The sequence below is a fragment of the Macrosteles quadrilineatus genome, unplaced genomic scaffold (assembly GCF_028750875.1).
Source record: "Macrosteles quadrilineatus isolate MER2022 unplaced genomic scaffold, UCM_ALF_1.0 Scaffold_3__2_contigs__length_128488019, whole genome shotgun sequence".
Lineage (NCBI taxonomy): Eukaryota > Metazoa > Arthropoda > Insecta > Hemiptera > Cicadellidae > Macrosteles > Macrosteles quadrilineatus.
The window spans coordinates 73,280,780-73,306,546 of NW_026542596.1; the positions used below are offsets into that span (position 1 = coordinate 73,280,780).

Consider the following 25,767-nt stretch of genomic DNA (forward strand, 5'->3'; position numbering starts at 1 on the left):
GGGGGATGGGCACCCCTGGTTTTCTTGAAGTTTGCTCTCAGCAAAATAGTTGTGTTGTTTTTTAAGGAACAAGAGAGGCCTAAAATAAGTTTTATTTTGGTTTTTCGGTAGACCACAGAGAAGTGAGGTACAGAGGAAACTTGCTTATGGGATGACCATTGAATGTTTCCTCCGTACGTTAAGCTTGGTTTTCCTAGACGCGGAAGCAGAGAGCAATGAGAGGAACGCGGAGAGTGAAAAAGAGATTTAACATGGTCTTCCGCTCCGCTTCTAGGAAAACAGCAACATTAAATTACCTAAGACAAGTGGAGTCCGCTCTCCGCGTTCCTCTCTCTGCTCTCCACTTCCGCTCCTAGGAAAACCCGGCTTTACTTCTCTGTGGATAGACCTACATTTTCAAATTCAAACTACAATGTATTTGCACAAAAAATAAAACTCCTTGACCACTACCAGAAAAATCATGTTCTTCACATTTCACACCACGGTCGCCACTCTTTGGTTGGAAAATTCGGAACACTCCCCCCTCTTCCACCTCCAATAAACATAGACACAAACATGGGCATAAAGTACTGAAAAAAGGACTTTTTTTGACAGAATTGGGATGGGTGGCAACCCTGTTTTTCACACATAAAGATCCATTTCAGTATCTACAGTGATTCACCTTATGCTTAAAGGTAAACCTAATTTCGATCAGCTGATTTTTGTAAGTTGGCCTCTGTGGTGTCTACTGCTTGGTAAGATAGGCCACCAGGGCTACCAGTAGTGCCATCAGAAGTGAGGAGGAGGCGAGACCTGACGCTCCGTTGCAGCCGTCGGAGTCGCAAGTCTCACAGAACGTCACGAGAGATCCAGTAGCCTTCATCTGGGTGCACATGTCAAACTTCTCGTTTTTTGGGATACTGCAGCTTCTGACAACCACCCTCTTGTCACCGTCTGTTGAAAAAAAAATTAAATTCAAATTTAATACTTTATGGATGTGTAATCGTTGATGGATATAGCTATGTTTTCATTCTCATATCAAAGTTGTTGCTATAGTTTTAGAATAAAAATTAGTGTAGTTGAATTAAGCCACCATCCTGCACTGATATAAATGAATGATTCCTGTAAAAAACACCAAGTTTTCAACCGATCCAAATTAAAAGGACAACTTATTGCACACTATAACATAGTACCTATGGGACCGAGCTTTGCTCAGGGAAAATCGTTAGTTTAGGCTACTCTGAAAGCAGTCTTATCAATTATCAATTATCAATCATTAAGATGGGGACGCCACTTAGTTTTGCAGGTACATTAATCCATTCCAACACTCCACAATGCTCGCCCTTACTACTTCCTTCACCACTCCCTACGTCGTGGACCTGTTTCCCTTCCTTCCCATAGCATTTTAGGATTGCAGATACATATAATGTAATTGCCACAGACAGTTCCCACACTCTGCACTGCTAGCCTTACTACTTCCTTCACCATTTCCTACGTCATGGACCTGTTTCCATCCCTTCTCATAGCATTTAAGTATTACAGACATATTAATATAACTAACACAAACAGTTCCCCCACCCTACGATGCCAGCCTTTACTACTTTACCATTTCCTACGCCTTAGAGCTGTTTCCTTCCCCTCACATAGCATTTAAGTATTACAGATACATTAATCTAACTGCCACAAACAGTTCCCAAACTCCACACTACTCGCATTTACTACTTCCTTGACCTCTTCCTACGTCGCGGACCTGTTTCCCTCCCTTCCTATAGCATTTTTGGATTGCAGATACCTTGATCTTATCCTCATTATCAGTTCCCACGCTCCAGAGACTGCTCGCCTTGACTACTTACTTCACCACTTCCTACGTCTCGGAACTGTTTTCCTCTCTTCCCATAGCATTTTAGGATTGTAGATACCTTAATCTAATATAATCTGTGTTGTCTTCGGTTAAAACTTTATGTGTACTTAATGAATCGTTGTACGAGAATTGACCTGTGACCTGATGATGTGACTGTTGTCACAAAACCGGTCGTCATAAGAAGAATCAGAGGATATTGATAAAGATAAAGGTAGGTAACAGTTAATTTAACTATCCAAATATTGACCAGCTATAGTTAATTTTTTTCTAAAAGAATATAGTTAAATGAGTAACTTAGAGTGAGCTACAATCTCTATTTCCTTCCTTTATTTGTGTTATTGTGATAGTTGATAGTTGATGTGACATAAAATCCTATACTCTAATATGAGCAATGTTTGCTTGTATGTATGTATGTAAATATGCTAGCTTGCAGAAAGATCTCGAAAACGGCTCCGACGATTTTCTTCAAATCTTGTAAAAAGTGTTATACTAACACTAACCAATTTGAAAAATGAAAAAAGAATTAAATGAAATAGGCAGGGCCGGATTTCCCAATAGGCCCAGTAGGCCCGGGCCTATGGGCGCAAGCTCCCAGAGGGTGCACGGCCGAGAGGAAAAATATTTTTTTCATATCTAAAAATATAATAAATAGCCATAGCTTAAAATATTTTTTGCAAGTTGATAAAAAAAACTCTTGTTAATAAAGCATTATAATTTTGAAACTCATTGGGAGAAATAATTGTTAGAATATTTAAACTATTTTTCAACATTACGCATCAATTTCGTTACAATATTTGTAACAAACATTGGTTATGGAGTAGGCTGTATAGGGATGTTGTCGAGCGCCCGAGCGGTACGCTTCGTATTGCCACTGTACTCTTTGCACTGCCACTATGCTGCCTCGGGGTCGGCACTACTGATCAGAGTGATTAGGGGGGCATTCGTGTTACCACCCTCACCTCACATAAAGAAAATTTATTAACTAATCTTTTGATCAGTTTACAACAACCTGCAGGGTCAAGTTAAAATATATAAAACGTTTTGTTGAATATTAAAAATACGATAAGTTTACCTTTAAAATTCAATAACGAAAAAATATTTATCTGAGTTTGCAACAGGCTTTAGAAAAATTTAATCCCCTCCAAAGCACCAATAATGGTGTCATTTTCTCCTCAGCTCAGACCTGAGGATAATTATGGTTGGCCGGACTATTGCTTTGTTTTGCTTTGCAAATATAATCTGGATGCAGTACTACCATAGATTAACTATAAACTCAAGTCGACTTCTTACCATATTGTTAATTCTAAATATTTTTTTTCATGTCTAGTTCATGTTGGTAACACTGGAAGTTAGTTTTGACGTAATCTTGTTTCTATTATTTTAGGGATAGTTCTATGTTGTGTGTTTAATTTCTTGTAATATAACCATGGTTATTAAATTTACTTATTGTTCTAGTATGGAATAGATTGTAAATAAATACTTGTTAAAAAAAATATATATAACCAGGGTACGACCTATTGTTTATGCTTAGATCGTTTTATTTTGGACAAACTAGGTTTTAAAAATAACCTCAATAAAAAGAATTGATTTCAGCTAATCCCTAAGGATGACAAATCTACTAAAGGAGTATGTTTAATCTACGATATCACATACTATTATGGAGTTCATGTTTTGGGGCCTGAAATCGGAAACAATGGACATGCTTTTTTGCAGGAATGCTCTGTGCGTTGGTTTTTTTTGTTTCGATCCCACAAGCATGAGCATTTGCTAAAAACATAAAATTGCCAAAAGTGTTTAAGACGGCATTTTGTTAAGGCTAGCCAAGACAATTCTTAAAAAAACTTGAAATGATAAAATTCTGACGATGAGTGGTGTTCAAGCAATTAACATAGGCCTATGCATGATATAGTTTTTAATAAAGGTTTGTAGAAAAGAAACTGTGACCAGAATAGGGGGCGGAAATACTATTGGGCCTAGGAAATGAGTTTAGGAAAGTTAGGGACACGGAAAGTTAGGGCCAAATAGGGTTTCGACCGGGGGGGAGGGAGAGATTAGCTGAACTAGGCTCTGAAACGACTCTTTTAGAACGAATCGTTCTCCTGTTTCAGTTCACAGAGAGCTACAGTAACGGGATTGACTTCAAAATCATAATTTGAATATTTCCAAACAGTAAACTAAAAATGTTAAAGTCAGTCAAGTACTGATTCTTCTTACCCATTTCTTTTTTACCCATTTTGGGTAAGTTAAATATATATTACAGAAAATATAAACGCATTCTATACAATAATACTACTGAATATAATGTTATGACACATTGTTAAGATATATTTGTTATAATTAGTTTAAAATTAAAATATTTTTGTGATTGTGTAGGCCTACGACAAACGTTATGAAATCAATTGTATTTTTATTTGCACATTGCGTGTATTTGGTTACTTTTATGTCGGATAGACATTTTATCTCTGAATTTCTGATCCGCTGTCATTTTGACATAGCCTATAATTTCAACAAAAATATAGTGATTTTTTCAAGGGGTTCAGGGTTCAAGGGGTTTTTTTTCAGCTGTTTCATTAGCCAGGATCATTTATTTAAAGCCCAATGATCAGGAACAGCTGGGTCCAGTTTCGAACCATCAAAAAGCTACTGACTTTTTTCAGGATCGAACCGGCGACCTTTTGATTAGTAGGCGAGCACTATAACCACTCAGCTACCCAGCCAGTTTTTTTTTTTTTTTTTTTTTTTTTTTTTTTTTTTTTTTTTTTTGATACTATACAGTATCTATACTGTACTGTATATTGATATAAACGAGAGGTCGTCCAGTGGTCGAAACTCGACCAAAATAATGTAATGTACTCACTTCTCTATTTTCACCCCACACTGTAAATAAAACATGTGATTGGAGTTTCTTCCATTTGTTTTGATTTCCTGTTTATATTTCGTTGTTATTTCGTCACCAGCATGGCAACGCATAAGATCCATGTTAATTTTTTCAAATCTTTAAACTAATTTTTTGTGCTTATCTTTGAGCCTATTTAAATTTCTAAAGGGATTCTGCACACCTACAGGAAAATAGCTTTCTAACGGTATGCGTAGATTTTCCCTACGATGCACACGAGCTGAGAAAAAAGGTTTTAAAGAAACATGCTTGCCTATTAATATATAGATAGATAGATATGCCAGCCGTTTTATTCGAAAACTATAAGAGATATCAAAAAAAGTTAAATGGTAAGTGCCTTGGATTTTTTATTTAAAAAATTGTAGTTAAGTAAAAAAAAAAATTATTTTAGCCGCCATTTTTGCAATATGGCCGCCATCTTTGATTTTTCTTATGGAACAACCTGTATTTTATGATGTATTCTGGTGGAAAATGTAATTTTAAGACGATTTTATTCTTGTAATTTTTTTCATAAACCTAACCGTTTCAAAGATAATAATAGTTAAAGTTTTGAAATTTCTGCATGAGAAAGAGTTTCTATAAAGGCCTAAGCAAGCATGCCAGCTGTTTTATTCTAAAACCATTCAAAATTTCACAACTTAAACCATTATTATCTTTGAAACGGTTAGGTTTATGAAAAAAATTACAAGAATAAAATCGTCTTAAAATTACATTTTCTACCAGAATACATCATGAAATACAGGGTGTTCCGTAAGAAAAATCAAAGTTGGCGGCCATATTGGAAAAATGGCGGCTAAAATAATTTTTTTGACTTGACTATAATTTTTTAAATAAAAAATCCAAGGCACTTACAATTTAACTTTTTTTTTATCTCTTATGGTTTTCGAATAAAACGGCTGGCACACTTATATCAATCACCTTATATCTCTCGGCAATAAATTACCCAACGTAGGCTGAGGTAATAAATTAATGTAATAAATTTATAACTTTTTAAATGTAAAGGTTTTAAATAAACTATAGGTTGTCCAGTGGTCGAAATCTCGACCAAAAATATGTAATTTACAGACTTTTCTATATTCACCCACGCGCACAATTTGTTTTTCAGGATTAATTTTGCCAACAGTGTCATTTAGAGGCTTCTGATTGACTATAACGAAGGTTTAGTAATTGAAAAATTATTTTTGTTCATAGAATAAAATTATAAATGCCTCAAATTCAATTTTATATCTTTTTATTATGAAATTAAACCGTCATAACCTAACCAAACCAACCAAGTTTGTAGGAAGAACACATTTCTACACAGATCGGCATTTGTTTTTAGACGAAATATTATATCGTCACATTATTGGTATTTGGTAAGTGACGTTTGCAGTAAAGAATTGAAGAAAACGTGTCCAATATCATACAAATCAGTGTTTTGGGTAATTTTGTATATAAATATTTCTTTTAGGCTGTAAATTGGAAATTGGCTGTAAATCACAATCTCGCAACTACACAAAAGTTAACTGACCCAAATGACCTGACACCCCAATAACTGGCCTGTTTGAAAGGAAAATCTAAGAAATTGTAAATGAAGCCGATTCGAAGAAACGTGCGAGGGGATTAACGGGACATCGCTGTATTCTGTTCACTCATATTTCCTTTACCTTTCCAAGTACTGAATGTTTATGGGTTTGCTTGGATTAAACAACAGGTGGAATACTTTGTACCAGATGCCAACGACTACATTTTACAACAGGTATTTCTTTAATCTTTCTCAGTAATAGCTAGTCACGGGTTGTTCCTGAATTATATTGTAGCCTATTATTGTTCTAATACAAACGAGAGAAATTTGTCCATGCCCATTTATGGTCGTATAACATAAATTGGAGGCTATAATATCCTCACGAAGTTGAAGCTACTGTTTTAGAAATATTCAAGCGCATTTTTGATTTAAAAAATGTACGCTTGAATAATCATTTACAATTCGGGTTTACTCCGTGATTAATAAAATAACCCTACAAATACACTTCAATGTACTAAATCTGTTGTCCCTAAGCTCTACAAATAGTAACCATCCAAACAAGGTGAAAAATGTAAGGGGAGGTAGAACTAGATATAAATACAACAACTAACAAGTAGTTACAACTAGACCTAGGTACAATAACAATAGAGAACGAGTCTATTTAAAGAGTCGTTCTCAGAGCTTAGTCAGCCTCCGTTTGCCTCCCCCTCGGCTCAAAACCCGATTTGTCCCCAAGTTTCCGTGTCCCTAAGTTTCCTCGTCCCCATCTTTCCGGACACCCTGGAAATAGGAGGTAATTTTTCCCAATTAACAATTAAAATTTCTCAATGAGAACTACAGCGGAGAAGATACAAAAGAACAAAGTCAACTCTGTCAGTACGCCAGTCCAAGTCTGTTGAGCCCACACACGGTCTGACGCGGTCGGTTGTGTCGGCCAAGTCCATCTGGAATTCTCAATCGACCGCGACTTGTCCGACTGTCTTCATATCCAGTCTGTTTTACCCACAAACGGTTCTTGATGAAGCTTTTAGAAATTATTAGTCATTGGTCTCCATGGCAACACCATGGCTTTTTGCTACAAAGCCACAGCTGATTGAATTAAGTAAATAAATTTCATAGAACCATTGACTTTGGATCAATAGTGAAAGATAGTTCAAGGTTCACTGTTTTGTTTTGTTTCTAAAAATTAATGGAGAACGGCAGCAGATAGAACCACTTTATTCTGCCCAGGGTCCTTACCAGATAGTCAAACATGAGTCAATAAATACAAAAGGGCCTCTTTCAAGAACAACATTATAACGATTATAAGATACCTACCCTGCTTGACAGCCTTGGCGCAGGCAAAGGCAGCGTTGGCGTCCGGCACTTGAAAGTTTGTGTCGATGCCCACCTTGCCAAAGAGGCCAGACACAGCGTCGGCAGCGCCCTTCAACAAGTTGCCAGCCTCCTTCAGCACATCTGGTGTACACTCTGTCAGGGGCAGACTGCTGTCTATCGGGTCACCGCACTTGGGGTCTGTGACGGAGGTACACGAGTGACATTTCAGTGCCGAGCCTGCAATCAAAGAATCAATGTAGGAGTCATTATAAACTCTCATCATATTCCTTATCCTGTTAATAAAAAGGAGATCAAGGAAATTGGTAAAATTTGATTATATTAATATTATTTTACCAACTCTTTAGCAAAAGAGATTATTTTTTGACTATGCCTATTTTTCCATGTTTTTCTTTTTTTATGACACTTAATCCACTAATTAATTGTGGTTGCCACACTCAGTTAGGTAAGTAAAAGGTATGAAAATACCTGATTTGAGGTGCAACACATAACTACCCATCCATTCAAAATGCATATTTCATTTTAGGTTGGCTACATTCGATCCTGAGAAAAGTCAGTAGCTTTTTGATGGTTTGATACTGAACCCAGCTGTTCCTGACACGAATAGGATCATAAACAAAAGAACATGTGATGTCTGTACTATAATAGCCCTAACTTGGACGAAAATGTGACATAATTTGTTTGTGTTGATATGATCCATACAGTTTTAGTTTCTGTTCTAAGAGGTTCTCGATCATTGGGCTTTAAATAAGTGATCCTAGCTAATAAAACAGATGATCAGTTAGTAACAATGTTACACAGATAATCTATTCTACAACCTTGATCTCTGTAGTAATAATAGCGATCGATGTTCTACACTCATCCTTCACTCATATTTGGGTTATAATAATATGCACATAGGTGAAATCCCCACCTCAATGATAGATACTTCATACTTCATACAAGATGCCAACTGGGTGCCCAAATATTAGATCCCCACCATTGTAAAGAGTACCTGGATCTATCTTTTGACCAGCTGATTCATAACAAAGATAAAACCCAAATTATTTTTGAAGATAAACTCATGACCTTTTTGTTCATATGTGCATGTCCAATATATGAGTCCAAGGAGGATATTTCTATGACGAAAAAATACTCTATTTCTAGGAGGATCTAGGGGAAAACAAAAAGGGATTAGAAATGCCAGGAAGGGATCTATTAGGGTCTGAATTTACAATGATGAAGTAGGTGATTTATTATCAAAATGAAGTATGATATGATTTTGAAAAGATACTGATAAAACTTATAGAAACCTTAAAACGATTAATGGATTAAAGCTCTTAGAAAACGAATAACCCATTAAGGGGGAAGAAAGGATTTTTAGAAGAGAATCGCGGGTGGGCATGTGGTCGATACTGGTACAGCCTACCGCCTACCTCTCCCTAACCCCCTCTCTCACCCTCTCTCTCCCCCCCCCCCATCAGAGCGTCACGACGCCGTCTGCCACAGTATGAATATCTGGTAATCGCCACCACTGACAATCGCTGCCAACTCAAATTTTGTGACAATCGCTACCAGTCTCTACCTGCGGCCGTGAGTCACCACCCTCACCACTACGTGACGGCATACTTTACTCTTCTCCCTTCACTAACCCCTCTATTGGGAATAACACACTTACTATTATTATTGCAGAATATAATGCCACAAGACAATTTTAATGTTGATCTATCCATTCCGTAGATGCATTGCAATGAGTTAATCTCAAGCTTTTGATCTTTCGGAGAACATATGCAGGCTAGTGTATAAGTTAGCAGAGCATTTCATCATAGCGCATTCAGGGGGAACGAACCTTGCGAATGTTTTAGGACCAATTATGCAGTAGGGCCACGGCATTTCCTAAACCAAATCTATCTATAGGCCTATATATAATATATGCTAAGCCGTTTTTTTGTTAATCGAACTCCTCTGTTATTATTCGCCCGATTTTCATGTTTGAGGTCTCAAAATAAAGGTTAAAATGTGTAGTTGTGCCCAAAGGTATTAGAATTTTGAGAAAGTCGTTGGTAATGGCGTCAGAGGCCCTTAAAATCAGTTTTTTCCATAAGGATAACATGGGAGAAATGGTAATGAAATGTGAATACTATCTATTTGCAACAGATTAGGAAAATAGCTTGTACCAGATGAAAACTGCTGGAATTTTTGTGAATGGACTTTGAACTGGACTCTTATTTATAGCTGCGGAAAAGCCTACTGAGGCTGTTGTAGCTTTGTATGAAATGTATTCAGTTTAGGCCTATAATGTTTTGTTGTATGAATAAATAATAATAAAATAATAACTAATAATCAACAACAAAGTCTTGGATAAATAAGTTAAGCAGGTGAGCCAAAGGTGTACAATTGATCGTTTGCTTTCAGATGACTTAAACACCCATCTAGAATTCCCAACAGAGTTTTAAAAGAATATAGAGGTCAGGCAAGGACACATATTGATTTTAAAAAAGGGGCAGTGGTTTTATTGATGAGGAATATCGATACATCAAAGCCTCATTAATGAAACAAGGCTCCAAGTGACCAAAATAGTTAAACATTAATAGAATGTTAAGTCCAAACTGGAACAAGTGAGTTGAGAGGGGAAATATTTTGATTCCTAGGACAAAAATGTGTCCATCGGAAACAAACTTACCATTTAAAACAGAAAGATGCTAATTTCTGTTAGCTTTGTCATTTGCAATGACAATCAAAAAGTACAAGAGCAATCATTTAAAAGAGCAGCACTGTTCTTACCCAGACCAGCCTTCAGTCATGGGAAACTATATATTTAAGTAGATCTACATATTTTTTGTTGGTGTACGCTTATTCATGACGGCAAATTCTGACCAGGGTAATCTTCCTGAAGGTCACGACTAAAAACGTAGTATTTATTCAAGGAAGTACTTTTGTGTATAAAATATATTTTTTTGTGTTTTCAGTATTTTTAAAAGGGGTTTATTCATGCAGAATTTTTATGTTCTTTAAATATGCTACATATTGGTTTCATGAAATGTTTCATTACATTTGTTTTAAACTAAAATAATTGATAACTCATTAATTTACTAAATATAAGAAATATACAGCTAGAAAATGGTTTGTCTGATTTCCTTCTAAAGCTTCATCATTGTATTTTATTTTCACTGGTTATTTTTTAATTCTTCAGGGCACATTCCATTATTAGGAGAAAGAACCTAGAGCAAGTTTTAGAACTAAATATGCCATACGGTATTTCCCAAACTAAATAATTTTGCGTACCTTCCTTCACAGTACATGTAAGGTGAATCATCATACGCACCTAGATCATCTTTAGAAGGTCCAAAGGTACAGCAACTACCAGAAGTAAATATTTCAATGCCAACGGCAGATAAAAGAAGTATTTAACAAAACCACATATACTGACTAAAAACAAATAGGGTAATTTTGAATCAATATAAAAAATACATTAAAATACATTGTGACGTTAACTATTGCAATCGACTGTCCTTTGAACTTATCGCTAACTCTCCTTTGGATCGGAACTAGCTAATTGTGGTACTAACTATGAAGTAGCCGTGATCATACTATGACGACACCGTCTCGCAACCCCCCCCCCCTCCACGCAACACCTACGAACCCTCTTTCCAAGAACGGACCGGACTGGTAGCGATTGTCACTGGTGGCGAATGTCACTGGTGGCGATTTACAGGACACCCACAGTATATCTTGTTAGTTAACTGTGGCAATCCAGTCTCCATCCCAGGATAACAACGCCAATTGCATTAAGTAAAGTTACGTCCTAAATGTGACATTTCTAAGTGGCAGCTGTTAGCAAAATTAAAAAAATTCATGAACCATTTTGTGAGCTGTTTTGAATTATAACCAGTATAGCCTGAGTGGTAAATATGTTGGGAAAAGGATGTTGATGTAAACAGTGTACGAATTTACATGCTAAACATGTTGGGAGATTAAGGTAAATGGAAGTAATGGCTGCATTCGAAAAATTAGTAAACATTGCATATAATGGTGTATTTATGTTGCCTGGACATTTATTTAGAAATGAACGGTGTTGTTATTTTTGAAATAAAGAAAGTTAAGCATTTTCCTTTATAAATCATTAATGAACACTTTGAAGCTCTAAAGTGTTAGATTGAGGTTATTAAATGAAAAAAAAAACTCTCCTAACTATAGCATATTCTATTCATATTCATTTGGAATAGGAACGCAATCAATGTGCGTAATTTTATCCAAATATGCGTGAAGGATGAGTGTAGAATGGAGTGTGATGATGTGCAGCTTTTTACTGATGATCAGCTGTTTCATTAGTCTGGATCATTTATTGAAATTCCAATGATCAAGGACAGCTGGGTCCGGGTTTCAAACGATTCTCATTTCATACGATCCACGACAGTCGTCAGATAAAATTCTATCCTAACACAGCTGATATGTCGGTTTCTAGATGATAATAATGGTCCATTGATGTTTGTAACATTACCGACGCCCACTTGACATTTTGTATGAGTCACAAAACAACAATACACCTATTATTGGACCCTCCGTGCATAACAATGACGATGGCGACACATCATTATGTAGGCAGAATGATTCCATAGTCAAGGCCTTTGACAAAATACTATTGATCAGCGTATGTGTGAAAATACTATTCATTGCAAACTAGAATTTTGAAGTTGAAATTTAGCATGTGGATAAATATTCTTTGGATTATCATTCGTGTTTCTGGCTCAACTGGAAGTCAAGCATAGTTGTAAAATGTGTGATTGTTCATATGTCAAGTGGCTTTAAAATAAATAAATCGAATAAATGACTTTTGGAATAGCTCAATTTTAGAATAATTGCAGCTGGGGTTCCATAGGTTAAAATCATAATTATTTTGTAGCAAGATGTCCAAACCGCTATATTGTACACAAAATAAGTTTATTTCAAATTATTTTGGAATTTTAATAATGACTTAAGTAGTTCAGATTTATTTACAAAAGGATTTACAACAAATATAATTTTAGAATGGGAATCCTTCGTATAGGCTAAGCAATCTTTAAGATATTTTACTTCACTTTACAGTTTATCGAAGAAAAAGAAGAAGAATCTTATTTAGACACTGAGAACATGTCGACTACCGGTACGTTTCAACGAAATATTTATATTCAATTTTTCAGCCAAATCTGTTTACCAATCATTAGTGACAAAGACTATTTGTTTCTTTAGTCAGGAACATTTATTAAAGCCTTATAAGGACAAATGCCCAGATTCTAACCAGCAAGGCAACTAACTATTTTCAGGATCGAACCGGCGAATTTTGAATGTCAGGCAAGCAACATGACCACTCATCTGCTAGGCAATTGAATAAAATACAATGAATTTACACAAAAATTGATCGAAGTAGTTTCACTAGGTCAGTTAAAGAGGGGATCAAGTGGAGATAACCTTGGTTGTTTTTCTTCAGTGATTAGGCTTGAGTTTTTTTCTTTAACTTCTTCAAAATAAAGAGGTTAAAGGAGGAAAATAAAAGGGGGAAAAGAGGACAAATCAAGAGGTAAAAATTAAGACAAAATAGATAAAGGAAGACAAATAAAGAGGGAAAAAGGGGACAAACAAGGAGGAAAAAGGAGGACAAATAAAGAGGGGAAAAGACGACAAAAAGAGGTAAAAGGAGGAAAAATAAAGAGGTAAAAAAGGTCAAAAAGAGGTTAAAGAGGACTTATAAGAGTGGTTCCAGAGAGAAGGCGGAACCAGAACTAGATAAAGGTTGTTCCATTTCACTTGCTCGGCTGGCGCTGGCGGCGAGGGCGAGACTGACAAAGGACGGTTCATGACCAGGTTTGCACGATGATGTCAGACGGCCCTGAGGAAGTGACGTCACTAAGTGAAGAGAATCAGGTTTGTCCTCGCCCAATGTTTACCGTCTGTCCGCCCCTTCTGCGCCTCTTCATCTTCTTGCTTCTTCCGCTCGCCCGGAGTAACTGGTCATAGCCAAGGAGGATTAACATTATGATCAACATTAATGTAAATCCTCCTAGGTCATGGCTGGGGAAACTGCGATTTTTGTCCTATTTGTTTATTTTTCGTTTTCTAGTTGCATTTGAAAAAATAAGGGAAACCAGCTCTAACTTTTAATTTATTGCTAATACGCTTTTCGTGGATATTTTTTATTGAACCAATCCTTATTTGCACCGAAGTCTGAGACGCTAACCATTCTAAATACATTTATTCAAGAAACTTTTCAATATTGTTTAAGCAAATAAGGCTACAAGAAAAACTACGTGGACAAAAATATTTTTTTACGTCTTTATAAAGTTCTAAATCATATTTACTAGATGTTGGTTTTTATTTCGAATTTTAGAATACAAGCCTATAAACGAGGCTTTCCTAGATTATCAACAATATTAATTAGAATATCAACTATGTTTTTTGATCAAAACATAAACAATTTAGAAGAAAAAACTTTAATAAAACTAAAAACACGAAAAGTCGATATTTGGTTTTCATCGTTTCTATAGTTATTAATTTAATAACTGAAAGTGCTTGGCACTCAGTCGTACAGTTTGTCTAAGTAATTGCAGCTAATTACTTACTTAATTAGCTTGATGCGGCAGTAAACAAACCTGAGTAAACGAAAAAATTACCAAAGCCAAATGTGAAACCAACATTTGTTTAGGTCAATGCACTGAGGGGAACTTGCACACATGGATATAAAATTAGTTCAACCACAGTACAACTATACAGTATGTGGTTTTAACATTTTTGGCTGAGTGTCGCTAAGAATTGAAAATTTATGGAAATATTTCGTTATACTATCTTGAATATTGTATAAGATTGCATGTAATACTGCAATCTTTCAAATATATACTTTTGAATTGTAATATTGTTACATACAATATTTTTACTCATATTTCGATTTTTTCATTAAAATATTCATACCGATGTGGGTGCATCGAAGTACATAACACAACTTATATTGTGTTGTATATAACTTCGATGTGTGGATGATGTAGAGAACATGAAAACCAAAATGAAAAAAATCATATATTGGAAGTAGTTCCTAAACAGTTGATGTTAATGTTAATTCTTCATGGTGCATCAATATACAAGTCATGCCCAAGCTACCCAGTTTGTTCACAAGGGCGGGCCCTAGCATGGCTACCAACGCTCATTTGGAGGAATACCCCATCATTTCTCATCAGCCTAATGCAGCTAAACTTTGCGTGCCGAGCCAGTAATCTCTCCTAACTTGTAATCGTGATAACTTAGCTTGTTTTACTTCATATTATGCTAACTTTGCAGACGTCTTGATTTAATTAAAAATGTAGTGAAAAATCCTCACACGTGGTATGATTAATGAAGTTTGACTTCGTCGTTGCGGTTAAAAAAAGTAATTATTAGTATTCTGATTAAATTTCAAATCAGATATATTCTTAAACATGATCCAGTAACTGCGATTTTTAGTAACAATTTGTGTGGATTCAACTTTTGGGGGATAAACTGTTCCATAAAGTGAATAAAACAACATCGACTAAAATTTGTTTATAGATACATTTAACATCCGATTCAGTTTATGACAGGCTTTAGTAACACATGATTACGTTGATGTCTTATCTATATTTACAGGTTATCTTAATTACTTGTCACGATTTACGATCCAATAGAGCGAATAATTTTGTTAATTCCATCTAGTTTTCTGGCATTTCTACCAAAAATTGCAATATAGGTGTTTCTACAATAATAGAGAATATTTTTTCCTACAGTTACCTGGCAAGGCCATCGATGTATAATAACTCTATCGATGGGCAAGGCAGGCTTCCTTGCACTGATTATAGCACGGAAAGTAGCTTACTTTTGTCGCTCTCCATCATTCCAACCAAACAACACAAAACAGTGTGATTTTATTAGGCACGTAATACGTGTACGCTTGGAAATAAGTTGGCTATCAGCTGGTGCAGCGTTTCACAGCCTTAGAATTTTGACGACTTAACCTGTTGTCTCGTGTTAACATTCTATTTTCGTTCAACGCTTGGTTTTAACCACGAATACTTTAACAGAACCAAGTATTCATATGGTTTGAACCTAACCTAAAACGTGCTGTATAGTGTTGGGAATACTAATTATCGATATGCTTTATAGTAAATGTAGTAATAGCATGTGTAACGCGAGCGCAAAGTGCCTTTGCTGCACATGGGGAGAGAAATGTTGATGCAAGAGCCGCACACAAATGACTCTTTGTGTCTCTTGAACTGACATACAGTAAATCACAAAAGTATACTTCATATGTTACTTTAGGAAAATAGCTAAGTTACTTGCAGTTTTTAGTGTTCAAATTTAATGATAATGTATAGTCTTTACTTCGTTCCGATCAATGTAAATGTGCGATTCTTAGGAGCAAAGAACTAATACAAAAACACACACGCCATAAGACTAGTAATTATTTGTTGTATTGAGTTTGTTTTAGTGTACACAAAAGTTAAAATATGTTTTATGACCATATCTTTTCCGGCTTTGAAAGACTTTACAGTAGTTTCCCCTTGATGTTGTTTGTTGATGTTTTGTTTCGTTATGTCATGTACAGTACGTGCTCTTGTTTCAAAACTTTGGTCAAAGAAAGGGAAGACTCTACTATACAAATGCACCTACAAACCTTACAGACCTTACTTACAAACTTAATCGTGGTAAGCCAATACAAGATTATTTAATACAGCTTAATCAATAAAATTTTGAAAGTCTTATTTTCAGTAATTAAGTTATAGGTAAATTTATTAAACGCCTGCAGTAAATGCGTGGTTTATGTGATAAAAGAAGGATTCAGGTGAATATTGCTTACTAAATTGCTAGTAAATTTATGTACCTACTTCTTACATATACCACACTACCAAGCAATAAACCCAAACTTTCTAGTTTAAAACTAAATCCTGTTTTAGAAGATATTGACGTTAATGAATGGAATTCCGGACAGGTTGTTCTGCTGTCAATTAACTTCATGTCTTATTCACCAACATTTTTAACAAACCCAAATCCAAAACACCTTTCTTTAAATTAAAACATATTATTTTTTCACTTCAAATAAAAAAAGGAAAATTCTGTTGGGAAACCGAAATAGTAGGGAATAAACTATTGTCGTTTGCAGGTTTATGTACACAATAAGATCAAATTTGGCAATTTATTTATTTAAATATATATTAGTGGTTTGAATACATTTTACTGAGTGATTTCTGTAGTCTGTTTAAGCTACCTATTTCGAATCTCAAATGGATTCATCATACCACAAGGTGCTAATTATTTGTTCGTTTGGAACACGTCAGTTTTTCTGCATCTGGAGATTATCTGCAGGCATTTTCTATTACGAGTTGATACAAGTATAGGAATAGCGTAGAATATAGTTATATTACTATTTCATTAATGTGGTAATGTGCGCTTTAGGCTGACGGTAGTGCATTTGTAGCAGACAACTAGGGTTTATTTTGGTCATGACCGGCTTCTATTCCAAGCCCACGAAACCATTCCAATATAGTTTATGAAATGTTTCCGCCGTCTGCCGTCTTCCTGACGGATACAAAATAAATTTGAAGGGATGGAATCTTAAGGATTTTATTTTATGGGCTACATTTTTGACTGGATTTTGTAGACTATGTTTTTATCGTATACTGTATTATTAATCTTACGCTAGTAACATTAGGCTACTGTATTTTTATCATACATACTAGTAACGAAAATTTTACATAAGCCTATTAGTTTACTTGTGTATGCTAAATGAAATTCCTCTAATACCAGATTTTGTATGATCATAAAAAATTTCAGAAACACCGCATTGCAATTAGTAAAAAAGGACTCACGAATATTCTGTGAAGAAGCAATGAATTCAATTGGTTTAGAAAACAAACTAATTTGGTTTATTTAAATCAGCTGTTTTCATTGTTGAACTTAATTTAAATGCACAATTTAAATGTTTAATTTAAATGCAAATTGTAAACATGCATTAGTTTGTTTATTTGTGTTTTTAACATTGCACGAGTTTTAAATTGCTCAAAATATATCTAACATTCCTGATGATTTGATTCAAAATCTTCAGAGATAACCAAACATCTTCTACCAAAGAAATTACGGTAAATATTATGAAGAAGAATACAGAACGTTTACGGACTGGTACAAAGTATAAAATGTAGAACTAAATAAAGTAAGTGACGAAGTATTTATTAATATATTTATCTGAGAAATAAATAATCATGAAACTATAAACGTTGTAAAGTAGATTTTAAATTATTAAGAGTGGTCTAAAACTAAAAGAAGATGTGGATAAAAATAACATAAAAAATACATACATACCGACATAAGGAAAACGAAGCGATATAGGGCATATGTTTATATAATATTTTTTGTTTGTTTTGACCTAAGGATCATATCCATGGAGTTTCGGAACACCCTGTATAATAGTTTTAATATTAGTGAGGCCTGGTATTCTGTATCTGTGTGTATTTTTGCGTCGTGATGAAAAGTATCGTTCATAACTCGTACCGAAAGTTATTTTCCGGCACTTGCTCCTTTGTTCCCGTTTTCGGCCGCATTTCGTACGTGAAAATAACTGTCACATGCTCGTCTCCACACGTGAAATTTGAGTGCGCACCGGAAAATGCCACCTTCGGTCCTAGTAATGAAATAATATGCTATACCTCGTTTAATATATACAAAACAAAATCACACATCATTTTTGTCAAATATTATTGATTATAGGATTGTACAATAAAGGGTTTTTTATGTTGGATGCACTAAACGCAAGTCTCCAGACTATTGCAGCAAAAAAGATACTAAATTAAATTTGTCACGAGGGGTTTTTCGTGCCAAAAACGATGCACCGACCGCCCACTACCTGCGTGTTCCTAATATGTGTTACATTTGGCTTCCGTTCAAATAAATATGTGGTTCTGTTTCCGATCTAAATGTATTTCCTACAAAACACGTTAGACTTTCCTGGACTCAATAATGTGATTGGTTTATTAAAACAAATAATTGTAAGAAATATAGTAAGAAAAAGGTGTTTGCGTTTATAATTTATGCTATTTGCATTATTCATTTGTACTTTTAGTTCCAAGAATCGGTGGGCTCGAATTGGCTATTTTTTTACAAGAATATACTGCTTTTCGGTTCTATTTAAAACCTCAGTCCGTAATTTTCCGTTAAGCTGGATTAGGATAGTAGTGTGCTTATCCGTCTCAGTTAGTAATCCTAAAACACTTTGTAAAATGCTTGCTCGGGAAATGGTACACAATTTGTGTACCCTTTCTTGAAATTTTGAATAATGTTTGAGTCTGATCCCGAGAGGGCTGGTGTTTCAAAATATGTTGTGTACTCAGTCCGTAATGCACGTGCAAAAATAACCTGTCTTTACTATCTATAATCAATCTATATTTTGCTCGATCAATGTTTGATTTTTTTATATTCCGTCATCACCAAATGTTGCAATGCTCCTTTTAATTGAATGAATAAACAGTCCAACTATGTTCAAACTTCAACTCTACATCATAGATGAAATAAACCCTTTCACTTGGGGCGTTTATACAAAACGTTCCCTTCTATGAAAGGGAAATATTACACCATCAGTCAGCTCGCTTTCATTGATGAATTGTTAACACCCATGACCTGAATATTGTGCATCAGCTGTTATAAGGCAGCAACAATGGAGTCTGACATTGAGTTATGTACCTTTTGTCACGGTAGGCTGGGACGCCGGAACTAAACTGGGTCGTTGTAACTCGATAAACAGCTGATGTGTGATGTGTTGGAGTATCGTCTTACATTTACGTCGGGTAATAAAACTACGCGTCAGTCCATAGCTCCATATGGCCTTTTGGTGTGTGGCAACGTCGCACCGGCCTATTTCCATGACAATAACAGTAATAACAGATGTGTTAACCTAAACATCCCGCAGACGTTCAGTTATAAATTATTGCAACAATGCAACAGCCGTTTCGGTAGACCGGGTCTTTGTCGTTGCCACTCTTGGCTTGCCAGGGCCTTGTTAGAAAAGGCTACGGACAGTCGCATCGTGTTAAGTAAATTAAAAGCTTAGAACATAGAATGGAGATTGGAGGGACGGCTATTATTTTTCCTTAGATGTTTTGATATAGTTTCAGTCGTAACTAAACCTACTGTAGAAATTGTAACAATTATAAGTAAATTTAAACATACTTAACTCGATATGAACAGTTTGATTTTACGTTTTATGGTAATTAATTGTTGATGTAATGAATCAGATTGAAAAATAAAGCCAAATACTTTGCACTAAGACACGATCAAGACCTACGTGATGCTTACTGTAACTAATTTTCAATAAACATAATTTTTGTTAAACATTACTAATGTTCATAGTCAGAGATTATGCAAAGGAAACAGCTGATAAGCCAATTGACCATCCCTATCACCAACATATCCTTGAACTTTATCATAACTTTCACGTAATTAGCTCGATACTACAGCTATCTAAGTTACGTTTGAGGATTCAATAACCAACAATTTACTTAAGGAGGTGACAAGTAAACTAGTGATAACGAGTAGGATAGCTCATTTTCACTGGTAATTGGATAACAACCTCTTTTCAACCACTGTATATGATAAATGATTTGTAAAAATCTAATTTTTACTTCTTGTTTGAGATTATTTTTGTATTTTTACATTTATATTTATAAAAAAGTTTTTTTAATTTTTATGTGACGATTTTACCATTGATCCTAATCTACTATAGGATGATCACTTCATGATGTTAAAGATGATCCGCTAGGACTAACATAATTTGTGTTTGAGTCATAATAGTTATTTTGATATTGCTAACGGTCCAGTGGTTGAGATAACTTTTGATCTTTTTGTCAAAGGTTTTGCGACCTTAAATGTTGATTTGCGTTATTGTTGTTGGAGCTTGATTAGACTCTAAACAATAATCACTAATGAATATCAAAATTACGATAATGTTACTGATTGTAATTTGAAACTTTTGCTGTTTGTAACTTTTTGATAGCAACACCTCCCTATTAGCCTAGCTATGTAATTATTAGAAAAAGTCCCACAGAGGAAATAAAAAATTTTCAAACATAGTGTCAAATAAATAGTACGTAATGAAATGTATATTTCCGTACAATAGTTAAAGAAATAATTAATTTAAAGCACAATTTAAAGAAATAATTGAGTTTGCTATACAGTAAATCCGTTTCCATTAAATTCGTTTTTAAAATAAAGTTGTCTGGACAGCCGAGCGGTTTTAGTGCTCATCTTCAAATCTGAAGGCTGTTTGCTGTTTTCATCCCGTAAGTGGAGTCGAAGCAAAACATCGACACATGGTAACAAGAGGAAGCTGCAATTAAGTGCAAATGCCGTGAAAGCACACACAATTTTGACATACAAATCAGAATAATTTTAAATCCAATACTGGTTAGGGTGTATATTTGGTAGTTACTTTTTTAAATTTTAAGAAAAGTAACCAAAGGTTTTCTTTAAATTTAAAGAAAAGTATTTTTTACTGTATAAGTAATACTGTTACTTTTGAATATGGGTTTTGCGACGGTCTTTCCAACAAATCTAAAACAACATTCTTATTGATTACTTTTCACTATAGTGCCTGTCACGTCATTTCAACCACAACAACATAATAATCACCTTCCATTCACTTCCGGTTGTCGTGTTCAGCTGTCGGAAGTATATCAGGATTGCCAACTGAGGCATATAAATACTCTGCTCCATGCAAGTAACCTAACACGACTCTCACCAGCACGTGCTAGCTAGATGCATATACTCATCGGATCGTAAAGTGATTCAGTGTTCTAGCTATAGCTATAGTATTTATGTATAGGGTTATTAACGCAACCCAATTATAGTCTGTACGATGTAACCTGTCTCATGACCCTCAGTATATCTGGTACTAGCTAGGGCAGTCCTCATCCCCACGTAGAGGAGGGCCATGAGACAGGTTCCATCATAAAGACCCCAATTTGCGTTGAAAGAACGCCCAGTATATAAAGTACAACTAGTGGCGATAGCTAGAAACAGGTCAGGAGGAGACAGGTTCCATCATACATACTATAGAAGTACAGATAATCACTGTTTACAATCAAAAGCTCTTAAGCTGGCAACCTTCCTCTACTTCATTGATGATTTACTGATGTACATTTTAGCATTGTTGTCTACAATGTTTAGTGTTGTTAGAAATGTAGTTGTCTGAACCAAAGTTGCTGTACAGGAATTTGAAATGTGCTTCATTTACATGTTCATTGCGACAGAGGTTTTAATCATCTTCCGTAGAAAAATATCACAATATAACATCCTAAACAGTGGTATTGCATTGGCGGACAGTCAGGTCGTAAGGTAGAACGGGTAGAACCATGTAGAACCATTGTTTTATCGACTGAAGCTAATGGGCAAAGTTTGTGAATCGCTGAAGTTCTATGATTTCCTACAATGAAACGAGATATATGTTTAAAAAATCAGCTGAAGTTCCATTTATGTGAAAATTCTATTATGGGAACCTCGATAACAAGTCTCCTCAATATGACTTGTTGTCAAGGTTGACATGTCGAGGTTTGCAATAACAAGGGTTGTATGAAGTCATTGGTGGTATTTGAAAATGACTCTTGTTATCAGGAACCACTTTGTCTTCTTATTGAGGTTCCACTGTATAATTTAAAAAAAACTTGGATTTACTTTTACAGATTGGAAAATGGTTCTGGGTTTCAAAACCACCAAAAGTGTTAATTTCCTTATATTTTCTGTAAATACTAAACAAGCAAAGTTATTGGAGGTTTTCTTAAGCACAAATGCTTCGACTCAGATTTGCTGTTAACGCATCCCAAACTTTACACCCAAATCCAAAATAGCACGAGTTTTCCACAACAATGGAACAATCACATTGTTGATGCACTTCCGGTTCAGCTGTCGGAAAGACACTAGGTTAGCCAACCGCGAAGAATGAAATATCCCACGATACAGCCCGCGGACCCACCTCTTCCTTCACGCATGCGCCAAATGCCAAACTTTCTAATCTTGCGCAACTTGTCAAATTGTATGTTGCGTCTGCAAATTAGAATGCTGAACACATTTTCGCCTGCCACTGTAATGAGGGTCTGTTGTTCGCTAAAGTGACTGTTCTTACAAAAGTGTTTTGTTTTGCATACAAGCAATGCCTCTTGAGGCCTTTCCACACCTACCTGATCGTAGGTGTGGAAAAATATATCTTTAAAAACTTGTTTAGCTACTTTTCTTTTATATCTTTTCAAATGGATATTTGTACAAAATAAGTTGTAATGGTCTCTCCCAAAAAGACAGCGAATCAGAAAAAAAGCTACGAGTACACATACTATACTACTCACTCTATATTTATGTCCAGCTTAAAGTACAAAATAAGTACTAAACTGTCGTGATTCAAGGTATAATCATAGAACATAGAATAACAATCAGCTATTTATTTATTCTATGGTGTAATACAGTTCATAATTGATCTGGCAATAGTGTTCTTCCTTTTCCTATAATTGGTTTGATGTTTGAAATATGCAGATGAAGCTATGAAAGTATTCACAAGATGGCTATAATTCCGATTGGCTCATTCAATTGCGTTATTGATCATATTCACCATGATCTAATGCAATGACTCATCATTGAGAGGAGCGTCTCTGCTGCCCTACACTACCCCTGTTTGGTCAATCGCTTTAAGTGTTTAACAATCCATTACGTCACTTCCGGTCTGGGGATATCCACATGAAGCCGCCTTAACATGGTGCCTACTTACAATTGTTGTGGGTTAATTCGTAGAAACGAGTTTTGACTTGTTTAATCAATGAAATGAAATTCGTTAGTTATCTGCGGTTGAGCTAGCTTAAGCTTATTTACAAAAACGCCAGAAAGCCTCGAAAGTAAACATGTTTATAGATGGAACATGTATTATAGCCAATGAATAAATGATGGACCAAAACGATTACATTTTCCTCTTAGAACTGTGCAATGACGTTAGGAAAACATCATTAACATCTAATAACTTAACTAATAGAATCAACTCAGAGATGATTGATGCGGTTTAAAGATTGGTGGCTTACGATTAGGATTTGAAATTTAACTATCTGAGACTTATAAACTCACCGAACGATTGTGTAGTGAAGTTATTTTACATGAGTTTTAAAATGTGAATACTAACCAAACTTTGTATGTTTTCGAGAAATGAATTTTTAAGAAAATTGAACGGAATTTCCACTTTAATATAGTTACAGCACACATTGTCTGTGGTTACAGTTTTGCAATAAAATTGACTTTTGATCCGATTTAATCCCTGCTATTACGAAATCATCATTGTTTGAACTACTTTGAGTGAGATTAATTTGCAGGCCTACGTCAATACACAAACGGATATTTTACATCCGCTCTAAAATAACTAATTATTGTTTATGGAAAAACAAGTGTACATAAGTAATAGTGTAAGGACAAATCGCATAGTTTCAGACATATTAATAATAATTGAGCTACTTTAATGTACAATTATATGCCAGATTTCAACCATTAGGAATACTATTGTTTTTAACATGTAGACGAGCGGTGAAAGTATAAGCATGCAACAAGCGAACACACCCCTTGGAACATTGGCTTTACAAATATTTATACGAAACACAAAAAAATAACTGAAATTGTGAATATTACCTTGGCTGAAGCAGAGGGCTAGTACGGCAAAGGCTGCAATTTTGCACATCATTTTCAACTGAGTTTCGGTAAAGTACGAACAACTTGACAGACAACACTACACTGGTCGAGGTCCCGAGGAGAGGAGCGAGCGAAGACCGAGAGGGGAGAGAATAATAGGGGGTCGGTGGGGGACAGCCCCCTGCAGGGGGGAGGGATCTCCCCCTGTGTCACACCTCAAAATAGACCTTTATGTCAGAACGCCGCTGGGCGATTAAATTTGCTCTTTTTGAGCGATCCAAAACCAAGTGGTGGCAATTTTAGGATCGGAGATTTCTTGAGTAATAAACGAGTACCTGGACACAAGCCATGGCATAGCTTTTGAATGAATAAATGAAACATAATTTATTTCAAAAATAAAATTAACTTATTATACAGAAAAATACAAATTTATATTTTGAAATTGATCCCCAAATGGGCTGTTGCCTGTGGTTGGCGATCGAGTCCATTATCACATAAGTAAAAACAATAAGATTTACACTAAATTACGCCTATATCCAGTAATCTTCAGTGTAATCTTTGCTCAATAGTGACAACTGATATTTTTACCTTTGCACTGTTTTTTGTAATTTGCAAGTATACTGTGATACTGTGGATGGCTTGTTATAAAAACATGCTACAACCATAGATAACTCTTTTGTGTACGTTTTTCCTTGTAATTTTGTTCAATACAATAATAGTTGTTATTGTATTTGCTGAATGTAAAAAAAAACTGAATCGATTGTAAATAAAATTGTGATAAAAAAACCAACGTAGTTACTTGGCAATCCATAAGGCCAATGTTAAAAAATTTAATTTTTCCAACGTAATCTGACTTTTGTTGGTAGTTTAAACTGCAGTATATTTTATCACTAGGTGAGGTATATTACTAAAGTGACTCTTTTTGACCCGAGGTCAAGTTTTACGATCGAGACGAAACCGAGGTTGGAAAATGAGCGAGGGTTAAAAAGTTACTTTTTTGCCCGTGTGGTGAACTATATTTTTCGTCATAGTGCATCGTTAACAAAAACAAAGCTAGAAAACGAAATATTTGTTATGTAAAGATAACCTCTCAAAACGACTTGCAGCTAAATGGTACGTCGAGCAATCGACAACAATAGGCTAAAACCATCTAAAACCTTACCTAATAAATCAATCGATAAATAATTGCGATTGATACGATTGCCACAATCGAAATTTACAACTGTCTTACAACAGCTGATTTTTACTCCTTAGGGTTAAAATGATGTTTACTCCCAGGGAGTAAAAATACTACTTTTATGGCAAGTTCCTTGGTAGATACCGTGCCTACACATGTTTACTTCCCATTCACTAAACCTTTTTCCAAAAATCCCGTATTAATAGACAATCCGTGTTTTCTAAGAATATGACGATGACAGCAATCCCACACTGAAAAATTTACTACTAAACCACTGTTACTTTCCATTGTTAAATCAAAGATTACAAACCCTCTTGTATTCATTGGTTAAACTATGGAATTATCCACTGTAAAATGTACAC

General features: G+C 35.2%; 1 protein-coding gene across 1 annotated transcript; it reads right to left on the bottom strand.

Moving 5' to 3' along the window:
- Positions 1-24,341, bottom strand: LOC128990823 (uncharacterized). Its single transcript, XM_054413428.1, has 3 exons — positions 24,229-24,341; positions 7,558-7,794; positions 1-933 (listed from the first exon to the last, which is right to left on the bottom strand). Exons 1-3 carry the CDS (start codon positions 24,278-24,280, stop codon positions 725-727), a joined length of 498 nt encoding a protein of 165 aa, XP_054269403.1. The 5' UTR covers positions 24,281-24,341; the 3' UTR covers positions 1-724.
- Between the last annotated feature and the right edge of the window lie 1,426 nt (positions 24,342-25,767).

What these genes read in the sequence shown, in the direction of transcription:
- LOC128990823 (XM_054413428.1), bottom strand. Translation starts at nt 24,280, where the DNA reads ATGATGTGCAAAATTGCAGCCTTTGCCGTACTAGCCCTCTGCTTCAGC. An exon ending in AGCCCTCTGCTTCAGCCAAG is followed by an intron (nt 7,795 to 24,228) that starts GTAATATTCACA and finishes CTTTGATTGCAG; the next exon opens with GCTCGGCACTGAAATGTCAC. An exon ending in CGCCAAGGCTGTCAAGCAGG is followed by an intron (nt 934 to 7,557) that starts GTAGGTATCTTA and finishes TTTTTTCAACAG; the next exon opens with ACGGTGACAAGAGGGTGGTT.